Raw genomic sequence first — 15,760 nt, 5'->3', positions numbered from 1 at the left:
CCACCCTCCACCCCCCCACCCTGTCCAGTGACGTGAGCAATGCCTGGAACAATCAGGCTGGCTCCAAACAGTGTGCCTGAAGATGCTGGAGAAAACAGCCTAGTGCGCTTTAAGCAAACACTGATTGCTTGAGCCTGGGCTCTCCAGACGTAACCTTTTCCAGTTCCTCTGAAGGGAATTGGGAAGTGCCATTAGCTTTCTTCTCCCCCATCCCATACGCTCACTTTTGGAAATGATTGGAGTTAACAGTGTTCAGAGCACCAGCAAAGTCCGGGTGAGAGCCACAGGTTCGGTGAAATACTCCCGAGAAGAATCTCTCTGGCGGCAGTCCCATCGGTCAAAATCTATGAAAATCTCCAACTCCTCTGAGTTTTCTACTAAAGAAAGCAAGGTAAATAACTAAATGTTCATAATGTTTCTCTTTGCTAGGAGTAGAGGTGGTGGTGTTGAAAAGGTTACGCTCTGCAGAAATTAAGGGCTCTGGATGATCTGCAGTGATCACAGAACTGCTGTCAGGTCAGAAAAAAAATCTCTAGGCTTGAGGAGAGACTCGAAGGTGAAAAAGGTCTGGTGTGTGATGGTGATCGGGTCTTAGAGGAATGCCCTGTCACTGAGCTTGGTGCAATAGTAAACAGTGAAAACTTGCTAGTGAGAATGCTAATTGGAGCTCTGTTCTCGGGAAAGGTGCCGGAGTTGGCAAGTGATGTCCTTGGGATTATCTATTTAATGGGAATGATTTTCCATAGAGAAGTAGTTTTTGCTTCTTCTCTACAGCTCTGTGGTTTAGTAGGTGGGGGTGCTAGGTAAAAATACCATCTCACTTGCATGCATGATTAAATATTGCCATCAAGTATTTATTAGGAAGGCATCACTTGTACATTGATAGGAATACATTATTGTATTGTAGCGGTCGGTAGCACAGGCTATGCCCAGCTGCTACAGTGGCTGTGTACAGCATCTCCTCACCCAGCCTAGCCCAGTTGTTCGGTTCCTAGGCAAACAACCCCCACTCCATGCAGTATCGCTTCTTTCCTCATTCCTTGCGCCCGCTTAATAACTGAGAGGCACCTGGGAACCCCTGGCAAAAGCTTTAATAGCCATCTCCCTCCCAAAGGTGCTCCGTGTCTCCAAGGGTTGGATGAACTTTATGTGGTGACCAAATATGCCTCTAATTTCATTCCTGCTGCAAATTGATTCTGCCTTGGGATTAGAAGATATAACCATTTGCAAAGGTGTGTTGAATGAGGCTGAAATATTTCAGAGCATCAGCCAGAGGCATTTAACTATGTCTTGTTTGCATGCACATGGACACAAGCAGGCACATGCATGGATCTTCCTGTACTGTCCCTTCCCTAAATCTTTTATCTGTCCTGAGAGAAACCTCCTCTGCTATGGTGAAAAGATCCCAGTGCTGCACAGTAGTTCCTAGCAAATCACTCTCTGCCGGCTTACAGGTTGTATGGTATTTCAGAGCCTCAGCTGCAGAGCTTTAATCACAGAGTGATGCAAATAGAAATAAATGAAGTATTTTATTCAGTCCATTTCAGGAACCTGTGTTTTGAGGGCCTTATTGACCATAACTAAGAAATAGTGTACTGCTAAGGTTGTGGCAGGGAAATAGCATGGCCATCGTTCTTGGGCTGTTGCTGATGCAGTATCTGCTACTCCAGCAAATGCCAAAGTAAAGGCTGCATCTTGCAGGTGCTCTGGGACCCTGCTGTTGTGATCACTTTCGCCCTAGGCATGGGAATAATTGCACGGTATTCAGTGGGAGGATTTATGTACGAAAAGTCTCTGCATATGGCGGAAACGTGCGTCTTTTGACATTGGGTGAATCACTTAATCTCTGTACCTCTGTTCCCTTTACCAGGCTTCATATCCACTATGTATGCATGGTGTAATGTCCTCAGGGCAGGGACTTTCTCCCAGGGATGGTGTCTGACACAGTTAGTTAGCTACTGCAGTAATGAACGCTCTGTGTTCATCCCTCTGTGGAATTCACGTTTCTGCCTCCTGAGTGCTGTAAGTTATTGTGGGAGAGATGCCCACTTCTCCTGCCTAGCTCAGTAAGTTGGGAAGCATACTGCAGCTTTGTTTTTTTGTAGTGCTGTTTTCTTATTTCGTACAAAGGTATTTGTGTCTGTGGAGCATCTAAGACCTGTAAAAGCTGTGTTACAGAGGGCTGAGAAGATCCTGACGTGCCCATCAGTGACGCCTGCCCAGTTGACAAGATGACAAGTGGCTCTGCCACTGATTGGTCTTGTGATTTTGGGCAGCCCTGTTCTTCCCATATGTCTGTTTCCCCTTCTGTTCTTTGTCTGCCCGTCTATTTTGCTAAGATGTCACTGATTTAGAGAACTGATTTATATTTGAGCTTTAGCTCTGCTGTTGTGTTGGTGGAAGAGACCTGGAAGTTGTTGCTAATGTGTAGTGTTGCAAAGGAGGTCTTTTTATCAGTGTAAGTCTGCGTGTACGTGCTTGTACATCACCTCTCACGAAGTGGCTTCAGTTCTAGGCTGGGCTTTCTGGACAGTGGTGCCGTGTAGATCCCCTCGGTCTCAAGCAGGGCTTCATTTGTAGACTTGTCCTCTTCCATATTTCTGTGGGTGTGTTTCCCCCTTTGTGTCTGGACTGCCTTGTATTTTATCTGCTCCCCATACAAAGCAATTACAATGCTCAAGACCTGTTTCTGTGACTGCTTCAGCTGACTTAGGGCGGGAGACAGATTTAACCCATTTGTGCCTCAGAAACGTACTTCTCTGATACTTTGCACTTACGTGACAGCCTATTTTGCTGAGCTAGAGAGTATTATATATCCTCATGCTCTAGCCAGTATGAACAAGGCACCAACATGGTGCCTGCACATGAGGTCTGCCTGCTGCCAGCGTCAAAGAAGCTAGGTAGCCCAAGGACCCATCATCTTGAAAAACATCAGGTAGTGCTTCTGTGCACGTGTATATACACACATGCACCTGTAAGTATACAGGCTCCACTAAGGTGATGCATCCCGGGTGTGTATTATAGGGAGGTATCACAGCCTCAGGCCAGCAGGAGAACCTGCGAAAAGGATACTGTGAATTGATGTACTGTTGTTCTTGGGAGAGTAGGCTGAAACCCAGGCTGCATGCAAGGTGAGTCAGAGGACCTTAGGATCGTCCGTGTGACCCCGCATGCTCAGCAGTCTCTCTTCCCGACAGACTCTCTTTTCCCGCAGCCATGGGCTGAATTGCAGAGTGCCTGTGCCTGTCCTGCCTGCAAATGCACAGGGCCAATAAAACAATTTCTGAAATAGGCTGTGTAGGTGCTCCGCTGTCAAGAAACACTTCTCTAGCCTTTTCTCTGTTCACCCATAATAATTCAGTATGCTGCCTTTACCAGTCACACTGATGAAACACTCCAGCAAGTACAGAACAAATCTTTTCTAGCAACCCCCATGTATCAATTTTACAGAGGATGCATTTCTTGTGTGGCGTTAATTTCTCAGCTCTCAGGAGCCCCAGCTAACCATCCTTTTCTGTTTTATGATGATGTATCTGGCACAATCTTTCCTTCCTTTTTTCTTTCTCCCCCTCCCCCCGCCCTTCTCCATACAAACCAGATTTTTAACGGAGTTTCTCTTAGAAATGTTCTCCTCCAGTTGGTGACGCACTTGAAATTCCCTGGGTGAAATGATCTCCTTTCCTTCCCCCTAAAACATTCCTATCAACCCTATCTCCACCCACACCAAAACAACATTCATCAGTTCCATATGCTGCTGAACAGCTCTGTGCTGTTTTATGAATAATGTATACCGGCTTGTTAGAAGAACGTTTGTTGTACAAACCAGTGGAATTTGAAATTGAGAGTGATATCAGCAGACATGCCATGCCGTGCGCTAACCCACGGGCTTCTTGGGGTACTACTCTGGCATCCTTGCTCGTCAGAAGGGGGAAAACGCGTGAGACATCAGGGACATGTGGGCTTTGAGCCTGCCTTTGAGCTACAGGCACTCAGTGATCAGAGCCCTTATCGTCGCCTCACCAGGTGTTACAGATCCATGCATGAGGAGAGGAGAAAATTTCAAGATGTGGATTTCGGGGGAGGGTGGCAAATAGGAGATGGTGAAGTATTGTAGATCTGTATGCAAGCAAGAGTTCTGGGGGAGGGTCAACCTTCAGGTAATTACCTGAACAGCAAAGCGGGAGTGGTATACAGCAATGTGTTGCACCCCATCCAAACCTGGCAGAAGACAAGGACGCAGAGACACACTCGGGTCCAAAGGATGGGCACATTAACGCCTATCAGGACTGCATGCAGACACACCTGCGATGTCTGGTATCTGTTGCCTCTGTAACCTGTTTTATTTTTGTAGGGTTCTGCTACTTTTGTTGCTTTTCCTCCCTCCAATAAACCACATTTGGTGGGAGCTGGGGCTGGTGGCTGGCTGACTGCTGTGGTCCCAGGGGCAGAGCTGACGGACCGGTGCTGAGTGACAGGGGGAGATGCTGAACTTCTGACTGAGCACTTCTGACTGCAAAGACTGAGCACGTCTTTGCCCAGAGGTGTGACTGGGGCTTCCTTGGCTGCCTGGGATCAACTGTGCCACTACCAGCTGGAGGTGAAGAAGAAATGTCCCCAGGCAGGGCTCCTTCTGACAGTGGCTGCAGGGGAGGGTGGCAGGGGCCTGGGTCAGAGGGCACAAGTGCACCCCTGTCCTGGGGACTGCAAAAGCCACCCGGGGTATCTCCTGTAATGGTCAGATGGTCATTCCCCCAACAACTCCTCCAGAAATCAGGGTGGTACTGGGTGTGAGCAGAGAGCCTGGGAAACAAGAAATGGAGAAGACAGTCTGGCTCATCCTGCTGGCTCTCTGAGCTCGGTTTTGGATTTGCCTGTTTACCTGCTCACGGCAGGCATTTCTGGCTCCTTCTGTTTTGTGCACAGAGCAGGTATAAGAAATCCCTGCGGTGTATTCCTTTCCTTCTTGGCAGGCTTTTCTGGATGGGCTAGTGTGTACAGAAAGTCAGTAGTCTGCTTCAAGAGCCAGCCCTATGTTGCCTTTTGAGGGAAGGGCTCGCACAGTGCCCCAGGACCCCTTGCACCCTGCTGGCCAGGCTCTGGGGACCCCGTGCCTACTTGTTACCTAGATGATTTACCGCAATGAGTATCTGGGTAATTCGTTACGTCTTTGTGCCTGTGTGCACACCTGGTTGTGCCTTTCTTTTGTTCACTGCTTCTGCATGCAGAGACTGAGTCACAGCATGGTCGGCAGGTGCCAAGGGCAGCCTGTTTAAATGGGTCCAATAGTTCGTGCATGTGACAAGGTTTTGAGGGAGGTGAGGCCAGTGAGTGACCTTTTTTTTTACCTTGGCAGCTTTGTAAAATAAACAGGAGTTTTTAGAAGCACTCCCTGCATAGTTTTGCTTCTCTTTCCAATTGGAATAAAAGTACCAACTGGTGCGAGCTTGTGAAAATCTGGATTTTTAGTTGACCTACCTTCTTACCAAAGGGAAAATGGGGTGGAATTCAGCAGCTTCTTACAGAGTTACAGGCTTCCACTTAGAAAAGAAAGTGTAAGTTTCTTGCCCAGTTTATGAACAAATACAAACAAATCCCATGAATACATAACAAATCACATTGGTTTTTTTTATACTGCAGTCTGCTAAGGGTCAAATTGGAGCTGTAGGAAACAGCATTGGAGTTAAAATAAGGAAGGTGACTAGGATGTTGCCTGCTATTCTGTTTTATGCAGCAGTTAATTTCTTTTATTCTCCCTTCAAAACTGCATTTGTTTCTCCAGGGAGCTTAGAGCAGTGCTGGGCCTCAGGTGTGGTGGACCCAGAGATGAGCAATTCTCAGAAAAGGGAAAGCTGTAAGGAGTAGGTTTTTGCGGTCTGTGTAATAAAGCTTAAGAGTTGAAGCAGTGAAGTTGGATACTGTTGAGTAGTCGGTAGCTTGGGGTTTGGATCCTACCTACAGTAGCCTTGGGTGCCGAAAGAGATAGGAAGTCTCTCCCCTTTCCAAGCGGTATCTGTCCAGCTTCAAAGATGAGACCCGTGCAATATTCGTTCTGGCATTCCCTGCTGTGGTCCAGCCTCCAGTTTTCTGGCTTAGATAGCAAATTTGCCAAGCACTTCCCAGGCTAGCAGGTAAGAAGCTGTGATTGTTGTCAAACTGTAAGAGTACTTTAAATCAGAGCTTTGGGTTTTTTCCATTTCCCAGAGAGAAAACATGAGATAATAAAACCTGTCCTTGCAGCTAGTTAAGTACAGTGAAAGTCATGTCCCTGCCATAATCTCTGATCAGCTTTGTTGCAATTTAGTGCTTGTCTCCAAGTTTGTTTGATTTAATCATACTCTAGAAAAATGTCTGCTGAAAAGAGCTGCTGTCTGAATCAGGGCCTTGGGCAACAGCCATGAAATAAATGATAGAGCAGGTGCTGGGCTGTACACGTCTGCTACTAGTTGCAAAACATGGGAGGAGGAAATTTTTCTTCTCCAGATCATGCGAGAGCCCAGTACACATCAGGAAAATGTTAAAGCTTAAATTGCTTTGAAGAAGGAACATAAAGCAGCTCTAAAAGGCTGGTGAGTACGGCGGCGAGTGCGCAGCCTGGCAGCAGTCTGCCAGAGAGGTGGGTCGGGGGGCAGGCATGAAAACTTATGTATCTCCATCCCTTGAGAGGTCTGCTCACTGAGGTCTCGCTGAACACTCTTGGTAGAGACACCGAACAGGCCCTGTATACAGCTGCCCAGGCTGCGGATACTCTCTAGGGTTTTCTCTTTTCATTTTTGTGAATAGCAGAGACTTTCTGAGAGGCTATATTTGATGCTTTATGGGAGACACTCTGTCCTTTGTCAGATGTATGCCATACGACTGGGTTGGTGTCTGTTACTCCCTAAAGAAGGAAGATGGAGTCTGGCTCATTAGTAAAGATCGGGACAAACACATGTCACTTTCCACAAGGCACAAGCCTGGGGCATTTGTTGTTCCCGCACCAATCTGGAGTGCTGCTTTTGTATGTCCTGCTTTCAGCTGTAGTGATCCCTAGAGACTTCCTTAGCAGCAAAATCCCGTAAAAAGCAGTACTGCACAGGGCAGGTGTTCGTTTTCAGAGGTCATGACCCAATCTTGTAGGCATTTGGGCCAGAGAGCAGCAAAAGGCATTTCTGATACCCCAAGCCAGGTTTTTGCTACATTTCAAAAGCTCATCTAACCAGCTGGGGAAAAAAACGCTGCTTCTGAAAAAATGGGGAGGTAACTGGGGAAAAAATGCAGCCTCTTTGCCTTATATGTGGAAGTAGTTTTCTGGCTCAAAATGTAAGATATTTTAATCGTAGTAGGAAGAAAAAGACAAGTCGATGAATAAGAGGGGGGCTTTGGTCAAATCATTAGAAACATAGTGGCTTCTAATAGAAAATACTGGGTGGCCCCAGGGAATCAGTGTCAGCATCAGCTTGTGCAGAAAAATGGAGGTGTGTCTAATTCTGCTGGACTGCTGGCTGCATGGTAGGAGAAATGTTAGCCCTTTCTTTTGCTTTCTTCCTGCAGGGTGGTCTTAAAATCTCTTGATAGCTCTCACCTGAAAATTAAGCAAAGTGCCTACAAACTGCCAGCAATACCTTTTCCTTCACCTTTGTCTAGCTGTTTGCCTTTGGATCAGAGCTCCTTATACAGGAGCTTCAAGTTTGGTGAAGATAGGATAAATAGAAATAGACAGTGAAAACTCCAGAGTTGGAAATATTTCATCATGTTGCTGTGAGTAGCACAGCAAAGCCCTGTTAGCAGTGGGGACCTCTCTCTGGTAGCTCAGGGTAAGTAGGATGTGGGATGATTCCTCCTGGTGGTCATATCTGTTCTGTTGCTCTGAGAAACCTACTTTTATGGTACACTGTGACTAAAAGTTGTTGCATGTGTAGCATCAGCGTGAGGCGAACTGTACCAGTATGTTTGACCTGCTTGTGTATCGTTCAGTTGAGCCAGATTTTCACAGAGCTGAATATTAAGGATCTTCAAATACATCTTGCAAGATTCGGAAAGGAGCCAGTGGATCACAGGATGAGCATGGGATATGCTCATGGGATTCTCGTTGCAAGTTTAGCTGTGGCATATGCACAAGACTAGTTTCAACTCTTCAGTTTTCCAAATTATTTTGTTTTGGGTCAGAGTTAAGGCTATTTAAATGCTAATGTTTCTGTTGAGTGTGTCATAGCTATTATAGTATGTGATTTTTCAGGCTTGTTCATACTTGATGTGCTACTTTTTGGTAATCATGTGCATCAACAGTTCTTCTACACGTTAACATATTTTGAGGCTGTGTAGGAGTTATGTGCCAGAGAGAGTAAATCTAGCTATGTATATAAGGTAAATTACAAATGTGGATTATAAGTGCGAGAATCAGGGACATTCCATACCAAAATACTTCACTTGAGTCAAGTGGCCTATTTGAAGAACTCCATTAGCTTGTAGTAATAGCAGGCATTTATCCATTGTATGCATCAGCTACTGGAGGGCTGAAATCAGACACACTTATCCAAGTGATGTACCTACTCCCTCTCAAAAGAAATCCATCCCAACTGTCTGATATCCACCCAGGCTTAAGTCAGCCTCCAGACCCTTTTCTTCGCAGGCGGGTATCAACAACAGAATTGTGACCTTTGGTGTCGAACCTACTGTCATCTTTCCTATGAATTGAAAGAGTAACAATGTTAGCAGGCAGCAGTCCAAGACATTGATCTTCAAGTATGAAGGCTGCGTATCATTAATTTTCTGTTTTGCACTTAGAAACGGAACATGTTTATGTTTGGGTGTGTGACTGGGGAAGCATTCAGGTGTCTGTGGGGCTCAGGAGCTTTGGGTAGCTATTCTGGCATAGTTTTACAGATAAGCCCATATGGTGAAATCTTGGCCCCATTAAAGTCAGTAACAAAAAAAATCTCACTGACTATCAGGAACTAAATTGGACCTTGGATTTCAAGGCTGTAGTCTTGTGGCTTTTGCAAACTTAACAGGGTTATTTAAAAAAAAAAAAAACGCAAACCACAAAACCCAAAATCCTGCTTGAGAAAATGACTGTAATCTCAAACCCTGCATTCTGGTATTTTTAGCTTAGATGAGATTTCTGCTCAAGACTTTTGCGTTACCATGAACAGATATGGTACTGCCTTGATCAGAGACAGCTCGCTTGCTGGTATTAGTTAGGTAATTTTCCTCAGCATATTAATGTATGTGTAGCAGGGGTCAAACAATAATCCAGTCTCATTTCTCTCCCTTTGCAGGCCCTCTACAATTCAATCAAGAATGAGAAGCTGGAGTGGGCAGTGTAAGTATACTGCATAGAAATTAGTTTAAAAATAGTACCTGTGTAGTAATCTGTTTATACATTGTGTGTCACCATCTGAGTGGGCTCCAAAGCCTTTAGAAGATAGCCAGTGTACATAATGAGCTTGCTTTTCTGTTAATGAATGACCTGGCAATACTGCCTCATCTGTTTCTCCAGCAAGGGGAGTTGTTGGTAGGAGCCAACTGCATTTGTAAGGAAAAAGGATGTTTCATTTAGTAGGAAACTTCAGCCTGAAAAGAGAGAAATTAAATCCTCCATTGTTCTATGACTGCATAAATAAAACAGAAGTTGACTTCTCCCTTTATCTTTCAGTACATTGTGTCAGAACCACTGAATAGAAACACACGTCTTGGATTGAGTTTCCTGCTGTTGGTTTATTGTCTTGGTTTGTCTCCTGATTAACCATGGATAACTTGACAACAACATAATATGAAAGATGATAAATTGGACAAAGTCTGATATCCCCTGTAGTTCAGGTGCTTTCGACAGGCTAACACTTGTTAACTATGGAAATACTGCAGACAAGAAAGAGCTTCAATTTCTGATTGTGTTAAATTGACATTTCTCTGTGCTTAGGTTTTATGTGGTCTAGGTATGCCAGCAGAGTAGAAGGGTCTGCTTTAGATTTTGCTGCTTGCAGAACAGTGGATTTCAGTGTAAAATAAAAGAATGATGTCTTTTATCTATTTTGGCTGTACAAGATGTTTACCTGCATGGATTTACATATCTGAAACCTCACCTTCTTGAGAACAATGTATGTCTGGGATGCATGCTCTTGCACCTTTTGTGCTAGAAGTCCTAACAACTGCCATAGGTCTTGCAGGCCCATTGGCTTCTGATCTTCCTTGTTTTAAGTTCATCATCTGCAAACTAATTTCTTGTCAGGGTGTGCATCCTGACTTGCAAGGCCTGCTGGTCCCAACTGGGATTGCAGCCCCTGTTCAGAAGTGTGTTAGATACTGTCAGAGTAGTGAGGAAGGTGTGCTGGTAAGAGGAATCACCAAGAAGTGCCATCTCTGTTGAGCATCATAAGCAGCATGGTGGGAGACATTTTCCAAGACCATGTCTTGGACCTGGAATACACTGTGGGAATCTTACATGTCACAACAGCAGAGCTGTTTGCAAGACACTCTCTCACAGGTACTTTAGACCCAGCAGAATCCATTATGTGACTTTCTTGATGGCAGAATTTCCCTCCAGTTCTTGGCAAGAGATCATACCATGTCTAATACTGGGCAGCCTCCAGGTGGGAACTGGCTCATGCCTGGCTCTGCTCCCACGAGCTTCAGTCAAGGTGATTTATGAGATAGTTTGCTCCTGTATAGGTAGTAATTGCTTCAGCATTTACACAGTCCAGTCCATATCCCTTGCTAATGAATTATTTGGGGAAAAACTGCAAGCAGGCTGGGAAAGGGAGAAATCAGAATCCTCCTTAAATAAAGCTTTGGGATGTGGGTGTAAAGCCACTTTCTCCCAGCAGAATGCTCAAAGTGGCCAATTGTCCATTCCAATCTGAAACTCAGACAGATAGGTGGAGCTGATGTGACAATTACTTTCCAGGCTATGAAACAAAGCTCATTCTGGGCATAGTCAAAGAGGTTGTGCCTTTAGGGCTGAGAGTGCTGGCTGGAAGAGGGAGCGTGAGGATGTTTCTCCTCACTTTTACAGAGATCTGTGGTTGGTGTAAAGTAATTGCCCCAAGGAGCTCCAGGACTGCCTGAGCTAGAGGGAGGAGGCACATCACTCTCTTGCTCTGCTGTGGTGATCTGCAGAGAAAGGTGGATAGGAAGGGGACATGATCAGTTTTGCTGTGATGGGACTGAGGAAGATCCTCTCTCCTTTCCAAAGAGCATCCCTTTGCTTCTCTGATGCAGTTGGCAGGGGAAGAAGTGGGAGGGAGGTAAGGCAAAGGTGGAAATAGGGCTGCAAAACCCGGAATAAGCTCCCTCATGATGCTGGCATGTTGAAGGAATCCCTTTCCTCCAGCCAGAATCCCTTTGAGGATCTAAGACTCTCTCTCATGAGCTAAGCAACAGCTTAAGAGCTTCTCTGGCAGTACATTATTTGGTGGATTAATGACTGTCAGTAAGTCCATAGGCAGGAGAGGGTAACAGCAGTACGTAAGATGGGGGAAGACTGCTACATGATCCTTAATCTTATTAGTTATGATCTAGGTGTGTCATTATCCTAAATGGTTTGCTGTTCATTTCCAGTAGAATTACAGTCTGATCCAAAGCCCACAGAAAGAAAAGGCTACCATTGATTCCAATTTTGTAGCCAAGAGAAGTGGCACCTTAATCAGCAGATGTGCTCCAGAGACTTACAGTAGGAGTATTTGTTTATCCTTTATGAACAGGGAAGCACGAGTACAGCTCTGGAAGAGAGAATTGCATTACAGTTCTTTTTCTGCAGTAGTTCCAGGTTCAAGTTCTCCAAAAGGTTAAAAGCTAATTACATACCATGATCTGTAAAATAAACAGATCTGACCTTGAATTTACCCTGAACTGGTAAATGTGGGATCCTGAATGCACACTCTTACTCCGCACTGCACCGCCCAAATTTTTTGGTTACTTTTCACAATAGAACTGCCAGAAAACATACTGCCATTTACTTGGCGTGCCATTTACTTTGCTTGCCGTTTCTTCTTGCCTGCCTTGTTGTTCAGCATCCTGGGAGAAAAGAGAAAAGCAGTATGGGAAAACTAACCATCAGAAATATGATTATTCTGTCTTTTGTCCCATTCCATATTTCCTCTCTACTGCTTACAGTTCTAGATCTCTCCTGTCTGTTGGACTGCGGTTCATTTCTTGGAACAGCAAGTGAAGCACTAAGTAGTGATCGGACCTCACTGAAGTAATTGGCAGAAGTTCCTACTGACTGCAGTGAAGCCACGTGCAGTTTCATCCAGTTAGTCCAATGCATCCTGTTTTCAGTGTGCCGAGGTCACTGGAACCACCCCAGGAGTGCATGTAGCCCCAATAATTGTGTCGTAATTTCTCATGCTGCTTAAATTTCCCTGAGGGACTTGATATTTCAATGAGATTTTTTCATATTCGAATGGTAAACCCTTGTTCTTCAACCCTGACAAACCCTGTTCTTCACCCGTAAGATGAAATGAATTCAAGATCCTGTGAACATGAGCGGTGAGATTAAGAGTTGGGTTTGTTTAGGTGGAAAAGGGAACACTGAGGAGAGGGACCTGGTTGTATTTTTTTCAGTGTGTAAAGGCTGTCTTAGAGGAGAAGGATGTGAATTATTCTTCACACCTGTTGTGGATGGGCTTAAATTTGAAAGAAGGGAAGTTTGGGTTAAACATTAAAAAAAGCTTCCTAGCAATAAGCCTTTTAAACGAGGGCACAAGTTTGCCTGAGCAAGCTATGGAAGTGCTTTCATTGGAGGTTTTTGTGAACCAGTTGTTCTGTCCGGAATGGGTTAGGAAGAGTAGATCCAGCCTTAGAGGTAAAGAGATGGATTAGCTGACCTCTTAACATCCCTTCAGTCCCATTGTCTATAATATTATGGCTCAGGTTTTGTAGATGTTTCTCATCCTTTGGCTTTTGCACCAATCGTCGTCAGCTTTAAGCTGAAGAAGAAAGATTAATTTGTTTTCAAAGGCGCCAGAGCTAAATATGTTGCTTGCATGATGTCTACATGGAAATGTGTTGGTGAACATTATTGTTCTCCATTGTTTGTAATATTATGTCTACTTCATGTTGAAGGTGATAGGAAGAATAAAATCATCATCTTAAAATAGGCTGAATAGTGATCTAGAATTAACATATGAAATCCCAAAATGCTGCTTACAAAATTGCAAAGAACAAATGGCTGCATTTGAGCCAGTTGTATCCTGAAAGCTTTCCCTCAGCAGGACAGTGTCGTTTTCAGGAGAATCACTTGTTTTTTGACTAGTTGATGATATAGTTTTCTTTCCAGAGAAGTTTAGATATGGACACAGTATATTCTTTTTTGTTTTTGTGGACTGCACTGAAAAATCCTCTCCTTCCAGCCAAAACAAAATAGGTCTTTGAGACAGTGATGGTGTGAAAGGGGCACTGCCAAATCCTTTCTGTGTTTCATGGCAATCTGTGACGCTGAGACTGGGGTGGTTATAAAGGCGTCCGTGCTGAAGCTCACCTTTTTCTCAGTCAAACCCAGAAATTGCTCCCCGTTATAATTAACTCTTTGTCTCCCAAGTTCTAGGATGTTTCCTGTTTGCAACTTCATGATTGGTTTTAGAGAGGGGTCAGGTGATAAACACCTGGCTCTCCTTTCTTCTCTCCTCCCTTTGGGAAAGATGCCAAAACTTCTCTCCACTGGTTTCTCAAGTCCTAATACAGTTGCTATCAGTTCCACAGATTCATATAATTGTATGTTACAAACCTGAATATTTTCTTTAAATGCCAATTTTTAAATGGATAAACCCAGCCTTTTGCTGTGTCATGTAAGTTTTCTATTTGAACAAATGCAGAGACGAAGCAGACTTTTGAAAATGAAGGGCTTGACCCTGTCTTTCCAGCTTAGTGACTTCAAAGTTTTCCAAGGCAGAGCCTCAAATCAGACTGTAGAGCATACAGAAATGTTTTTGTTACTGAGAGAACCAGATGGTGGTTTTCTCCCAGAAGACAAAAATGGGACTTTCTTGTATAGGGTCTTTTTGGGGAGAAGCAAAAATATATTTCTTCACCAAAATGGCAACATCTGCATTTTTGCATGTGTTTCAAATCTACGTGTGTAAGAATAAGAGGCAAACTCCTTCTGGTTGTCAGTGATTGTGCATTTGGGAAGTAAAACACTGCTGTCTCAATGCTGTGTCTTCAAGTGATAGAGCAAGCAGATTCTGGCTTTGGTGTGCTGCTTCATGTGGGCAGCTGGTGCCCTGGTTACTGCTCTGTCTGCAGGTCCTTTTCCAAAGAGACAAGCTAAGGGAGGTGGAACTGAAGCTCCTTTGTTTTGGGAAACCTTGCAAATATCACGTGCTGTAAGCAGAGTCTTGGAGAACTTCTACAGGTGGTAGGCTTTTCTTGTCACCAGTACGCTGCAGAGCAGAGACTCTAGTAGGTCCCAGTTTCCGTGGATGGAAAGTGGGGCCTACAAGAGGGTTCACAGCCATCAGCCCCTTTCAGTCGTCAGAGAGGGGTCACCAGAGGAATCGCTTCCAGACCCAGAGCCAGGAATGATCTCCCTCTGCTGATCAAAGACAGAAAATCTCTTAAGACTTCTGCAAACTGAAGTGGACCCTCGTGATGATGTTTTGCTACTGAAATGTGTGTTGGAACCAACGTGGGTTTTTTTTCCCCAAAGGCACAAGGATTGTGCTATTTCCTGTACCAAATGGAAAGGAGAGGCACCGAGCCTGCCCCTGACAAGGACCTGAGCTCTGCCTGTGTGACACTAGATCCGTGACTCTGAACATACCTGCACAGAGACACTACCCACTGACTCTTACCTCTGCATCACTGGAGGCCTTCACGCTGGGGATGTTAGAGGACTTGAATCATCTGTGAGAGCCATCTGAGGATGAGGAAGTAGTTGCACCCCTCACAGGCTAGGGTTTCAAACAAAGATCAGTTTTCAGGTGTATGTGTCCAGAGGCCAGGTGAATTTTCTGCAGCTTTTCCTTCTTGCAACCGTACCCTAAAGGCTGGTGAGGAGTAAGCTCAAATTGTTACATCCTTGATAAAGCCTATCCAGGACCTATCTATTCAGCCAACTTTGGAGGGTATGTAAGCAAAGGCTAATACCTGAACGGTTTTGCTACTTTGACACTCCTCCCAATTGTCCTGCTTTCTTCTTGTGCTTGACCACTGAAGCAACATGAAGTATTGGAAGAAGTGGGTCCCAGATCCCCTGGTTTTATTTCCACTGGTGTTTCATATTCAAGATCAGAGGGAGATGGAGTCTCCTTTTAGTTCTATTTTCTCAGCTGTTCATCCATTTCTTGTTCTCTGTAATGAGTCTCCCTTGCCTCTCTGGTTCCTTTCGTTGCATCTTACAGACTGGCTCGTGCATCTAGACCTCATGCATCTTGTCAGAGCGCTCAGCTCTCACAAGTGCCCGAGACTTCTGAGACTCAAGGATGTCCCATTTTCAATGACAGATTAAAGGACCAATTAAAGGTTTGTTCAGTGCTACCAGTAGTCATGACAGCAGATGCCATTTTGTCCTTGTCTGCCCTGTCTGCATTTGTCTTTTGAAGAATTCCTGTTTAAATGGTGCCCCAGAGATGCTGAGTTTGAGAGCACTGCCCCTAGCGCTAGTGGTGTCCAGGATCCCCAGGATTGCTCATCACAACACCTGTGGCTGCTTGGATAAGGGCACTGGTACATTCCCACAGGACAGTTGATCAGTATAAGATAATTTGCTCCCATAGCTGCAAAGGAGATAGCTTATTCAAAAAAAATTCTAAGCCATTTACTGCATGAGGTCTCTGCTGACAAG

At 44.7% G+C, this 15,760-nt stretch overlaps 1 protein-coding gene across 1 annotated transcript in view; it reads left to right on the top strand.

The window, feature by feature from the left end:
* PSD3 (pleckstrin and Sec7 domain containing 3) overlaps nucleotides 1-15,760 on the top strand; it is a 95,888-nt gene that overhangs the window by 54,719 nt on the left and 25,409 nt on the right. The window contains exon 11 of the mRNA XM_009286236.2: nucleotides 9,258-9,301. Within this exon, the coding sequence (XP_009284511.2) occupies nucleotides 9,258-9,301 (44 nt within the window). The remainder of the gene's footprint in view (nucleotides 1-9,257; nucleotides 9,302-15,760) is intronic.

The sequence above is a fragment of the Aptenodytes forsteri genome, unplaced genomic scaffold (assembly GCF_000699145.1).
Source record: "Aptenodytes forsteri isolate BGI_AS27 unplaced genomic scaffold, ASM69914v1 Scaffold412, whole genome shotgun sequence".
NCBI classification, from domain to species: domain Eukaryota; kingdom Metazoa; phylum Chordata; class Aves; order Sphenisciformes; family Spheniscidae; genus Aptenodytes; species Aptenodytes forsteri.
Note: the sequence above shows the minus strand (reverse complement) of the source record. Positions and strands in the feature narration are given on the sequence as shown.